The 5,000-nt window shown below is 44.7% G+C and overlaps 1 protein-coding gene across 2 annotated transcripts in view; it reads left to right on the top strand.

Annotated features, from left to right (window-relative positions):
• The window catches only part of sash1a (SAM and SH3 domain containing 1a), a 211,156-nt gene that overhangs the window by 194,339 nt on the left and 11,817 nt on the right, over positions 1 to 5,000 (top strand). Inside the window, exons 9-13 of one of the 2 annotated variants that reach the window (XM_030771576.1) lie at positions 654 to 786; positions 1,144 to 1,408; positions 1,442 to 1,550; positions 4,618 to 4,692; positions 4,892 to 5,000. The exon at positions 4,892 to 5,000 is cut by the window's right edge and continues 35 nt beyond it. In XM_030771576.1, coding sequence (XP_030627436.1) covers positions 654 to 786; positions 1,144 to 1,408; positions 1,442 to 1,550; positions 4,618 to 4,692; positions 4,892 to 5,000 — 691 coding nt within the window. Of the gene's footprint in view, positions 1 to 653; positions 787 to 1,143; positions 2,103 to 4,617; positions 4,693 to 4,891 lie in introns of both variants that reach the window. The other variant, XM_030771574.1, reaches the window with a different exon arrangement.

The raw sequence follows: 5,000 nt of genomic DNA, 5'->3' as shown, positions 1-5,000 counted from the left end.
GAGCTGAGAGAAGCTTGTCAAAAACAGAATTATAGGATTGAGTATGTGTGTGTGTGTGTGTGTGTGTCTGCCCTGACTTTGAGGTCGGTATTGACTGACTGTTGTTTTTATTAAATACATGGTGTTGAGTTTTGTGTATTTTTTCCTCATCTCGATGTCTGGGTGTGTTATGGTTTTCGTTTTCCATGTTGTTTATGGTATATTAACAGTGTAGCCATCCAGCAATGACACATTTCACAACATATTCCTCGTTTTACTTCATGAAATATTATGTTGTCTACTGTCCTGTGTTTGTCTAAGGAAAGACATTTTTTTTTTTGTCTGTTGTGTTTACAGAACAATGGTTTCCTAGCGACACGAAACCTCATTGCTCCTATCACTAACAGTGGCAACCTATCCTAAACGGACACCCCATCACGCTTTTCATGACATCATAACTGTCCAAACACCCTGTGGACTTTTAATACCCATCTGTTCTGTGTATGCCTGCGTGTTTGTGATGGAATTTTTTTGTTGAAATACATATCACCCTAATGTGTCATTTTTATCAGGAAGAAAAAAAAAATATGTTCTCTCCCTCTCTTGCTCTCCCCTTCTTTGTGTGTGTGCGTGTGTGTGTGTGTTTGTGTGTGTGCGCGCGCGTGTATGTTCAGTCTCGAGAGCAGTCAGACGATGAGCAGGAGGACTCTGGAAAGTTCAAGCGGCTCCATAAACTGGTGAATTCCACACGCCGCGTCCGCAAAAAACTCATCAAAGTGGATGACAGTAAAAGACACGGCTCTGAAGGTACGGTGGACTGGGTGGGACACGCAACCCGGTGGACGCTCAGATAAGAAAATGGTTCTGGTGAACTGTCACCAAATTTGATGATATGAAAGACTCTTGCAGATTCAGGTGGTTTTGAAGAACAGTAAGAGGAACCTGGAGTCTGGAGCTTTTTCCCAGTGTATGGGCTTTGACCATCCACTGCTTTTTTTTTACTGGTTTTTACTTCAGTTAATGCCCACTGTGGAAAAGAAGCACTGCAATGTTTTATAAACAAAATACTTCAAATATTTCCAAATTGTCGGTCGTTTCTCTCTGTTGGTCCTCTCAGCCCGTGGGTCTTAGCCTGTTTCTCTCTCTCCTCCTCCTCCTCTGTAGATTCTCTGAGTCTTGAGCCGTCTCCCTTGTGTGAGGACTCGCGTGCGCTGTACGCAGGAGTCCACAAAAAGCCGCAGCTGCGTGGCGACTCCTCCCTCTCCTCCCTGACGCAGGAGCAGCTGTCTCTGGACGGGGACACGGACAGCCTCACCACCTCCCCTTCCTCCAGCAGCCTGGAGGCTTGGAGCTCCGCGCACAAGCTGGTGAAAACTCCCGGCGCCCACCCCCACGGCCTCATCCGACCCACCCGCAAGGGCAGCACCGGGTCGGGCGGACTGGGGCTTGTCCCGGGGGGCAGCGGATCCTCCTTCTCGGAGCTGGAGGGTTTAGGGGAGGACGACCTGAGGGTCTCTCGTTCCGTCACGGACGGGGAGATGCGGAAGGCTCTGTCGTCCCTCTCCCACGGGGTAAGTACCGACGGCGTCTATGGTTTCTATGGTCTCACTAAGCCCCGCCCACAGCAGCATCACCACCACCACCTCCTCGTGTCCCTCGACGACATCTCCGGCGCTAAGCGGCCGCCCGTGTCCACGTGGCAACGCAGCAAACCCGATCCCAACTACGCCTATTCCACCAAACACCTTCTTTATCAGCGCTCCAGGACCGCCCCCAAACACATAACCACGCCCACTCCGCCCGCCTCCCCGCCCACTCACTGTGATGCGGAGAAAGGGAGGGAAAAGGGGAGGGGCTTTGGAAGCGGGGGCACTGTGGGTTGGCTCTTCCCTCCCAAGCGTCTGCGCGGTCGGACGGCGGTTAGCGAGCTCAACATTACCTACGTGGTGGAACGGAGCCTTTACGGTCACCTTAACTGGACGCAGCTAGTTCGGCCAATCACGCTGAGTAAAGCCGACAGACGCTGCCTCCTGGAGGACGACCGCCACGCCGCCGACAGGAAATGGGCGTCCAGCATGGACCGCTGCACCAAGCGCGTGCTCTTACGCATTCAGCAGAAGTCTGTGAGTGTGGCTGCAGGATTCAAGGGCCACAGCGCCCCCGTGTGGTCTGGAGGACCAGGCTTACTGCAAAGCTGCTGAATAAATAGAATCCCACACAGGATAGAGAGGGAATGCTTTCACATATGACTATTACAGACATATGACTAACACTCAGATGTGACCCTTACGGCTCTAGTTTAAAATATTAATCACATTATATGACACAGTACTAAAACAAAATCTGTTCAATTTAAAAGGCATTCCGACTGCTGCTAGAAGATTAACCACATACAGGGTACATAGATAGATAGTGAGAAACCAACAAATATCTTCACATTTCAAATCTCCAATAATATCTGACAGGCTTATTAGACACAGTGATCCCGTCAGATCTGTGTTTAGAAAGTGATGTGTAATTTCAGTGGAATCTGCCTCAGTATTCTGAGCGGATTAACTGTAGCCGAGAGAGATTCAGGGCTGCCATTTTCAAATGTCACTCCATCCACAGAGTCTTAACCGAAAGCAGCCAAGTGGAAGAGAGAGAGAGAGAAAGAGAGAGGGGGAGAGAGAGAGAGAGAGAGAGTGAGTGAAAGAGAGAGGGAGAGAGAGAGAGAGAGAGTGAAAGAGAGAGGGAGAGAATAACAGGCCCGGAGAGGAAAATTTGCAGACTTGTTTCATTTTTCCTGTTGATCTTTTCTGTGGCTAAACCGTTATGCTCTCTCTCTCTCTCTCTCTCTCTCTCTCTGCCTTTTTACTCTTTCTCTCCTCACGTCATTTTTTCGCGCTTTCCTATTCAGCAGAGGCTGTCACATCTCCAGAGAAGCACAGTTGGATTACTTTCCCAGCTAGTTGATGAAGTGACAGAGAGAGAGAAAAAGCGATTTAGAAAGAAGGAGAGAGAGAGAGAGAGAGCACTTGACTTTTGCCAGTGTTTCAGCTCCCACACAAACACACACACACACACTTATTGTAGAGAAAATATGGTGGAGTGTATGTTATGGTGAGGCATATCCCCGTCAGGGCTCTGCTCTAGAACTGCAGTTCACATAGAGTAGAATTAAATTAGAACACAGACACAGAATTAGAACACAGCTCTAACACAGACACAGACACAGAATTAGAACACAGCTCTGACACAGACACAGAATTAGAACACAGCTCTGACACAGACACAGAATTAGAACACAGAATTAGAACACAGACACAGAATTAGAACACAACTCTGACACAGACACAGAATTAGAACACAGACACAGACACAGAATTAGAACACAGACACAGACACAGAATTAGAACACAGACACAGACACAGATTTAGAACACAGAACTAAAACAGAGACACAGACACAGAATTAGAACACAGACACAGACACAGAATTAGAACACAGACACAGACACAGAACTAGAACACAGACACAGATACAGATTTAGAACACAGCTCTGACACAGACACAGACACAGACACAGAACTAGAACAGAGACACAGATACAGATTTAGAACACAGCTCTGACACAGACACAGACACAGAATTAGAACACAGACTCACGCCTCACTAGAACTGCAGTTCATATACAGTAGTGACAGAGGTCCAGTGCTTTGTGTCGTCTTCCTGAGAGAACCATATGCTCTGTAGAGAACAAGGTTTCATCTTAAAACTCTAAAATAACCTCTATTTATTCTGCAGCTTCGCAAGGCCTTTGGCTTTTTTTTTTCTTTTTTTTTTTTTACACTCCGTCATTCCGTGAACGTGAGCTTTCACCATCGTTTTTTTTTTCTTCTCTTTTTCCTCCCCATCCATGCGTTTTTCTTTTTTCATCTTATCTCGCCGTTTAGGATGGCAGTCGTCAGCATGGTCGGCAAATATTATACGGTCTTTCTTTCTTTCTTTTTTTTTTTTTTTTTTTTTTTACTGTTTCTTTCTTGTATAGAGGATGTGTTTATTTATTTATTTTAAATGTTGCATGACCCCATTTCACTGAATACGCGACCGCCACAAAACATCCCAAAACGAAAGGGTGAAGAATTCTTCCTTTGAGACATATACCAGAGAATCTACATTTGTATAAATGTGTATATATACCGTATATATACATATAGATACATGAATGTTATATGCTGAACACCACAGAGATCTCCCAGATTTAAAAGAAACAAGAAATTTTAATTGATAAGTGATACACATTTGCATTGTCCACATATGTTTTGTAAAGTTTGAATGAGAAAATATAATGCAATATAATTGATTGACTTATTTAATAATATTATTACTAATAATGATTATATCAAAAACGTCTTGGTCAGTTTGATTCACCTGTACAGTCTTTAGCCTGTAGGTCTGATCATGGTCATATTTCAGAAGCATTCATTGTGTATATGTGCATGATTCATTGTGATTTGACTCTTTTTTGATTCATTTGCTCGAATCTGTACTGAGTATTAGTTTGTTATTGAACTCTTGAGGGTGTTGGGAAGTGTGAATGAACTGATTCATTTGACTCCTTTGATTCTGATTGTTTGACTCTCTGATCTGTACAGAGGACATGTAGCTTCGGAGGTTTCGACCTGTCCAACAGATCACTACATGTGGTCAACGCCGCCCCAGAGTGTGGAGTGAGTACTCAATACAGTTTGGTTTACTGAGCGCTATGGGAATAAATCTATGACAGTCAAAGCCAGAAAAAAGGCCACATTTACATGCTTTAAAGTTTTTAGTTTAAGGTTTTGTAAGAATATTACAAAAATGTTTCACTGTTTCTCTGTCTCTCTCTCTCTCTCTTTCTTTCTTTTTTTCTTTCTCTCTCTCTCTCAGAATAAAGAACAGGAGGCTCTGTATAGAGAGGCTGTGAAGTCTCCCACCACACCCCGTATCTCTCTGGGGAAGAAAGTCAAGTCTGTTAAAGAGACGATGAGAAAACGCA

This window comes from Chanos chanos, chromosome 4 (genome assembly GCF_902362185.1).
Source record: "Chanos chanos chromosome 4, fChaCha1.1, whole genome shotgun sequence".
Classification (NCBI taxonomy): domain Eukaryota; kingdom Metazoa; phylum Chordata; class Actinopteri; order Gonorynchiformes; family Chanidae; genus Chanos; species Chanos chanos.
Note: the sequence above shows the minus strand (reverse complement) of the source record. Positions and strands in the feature narration are given on the sequence as shown.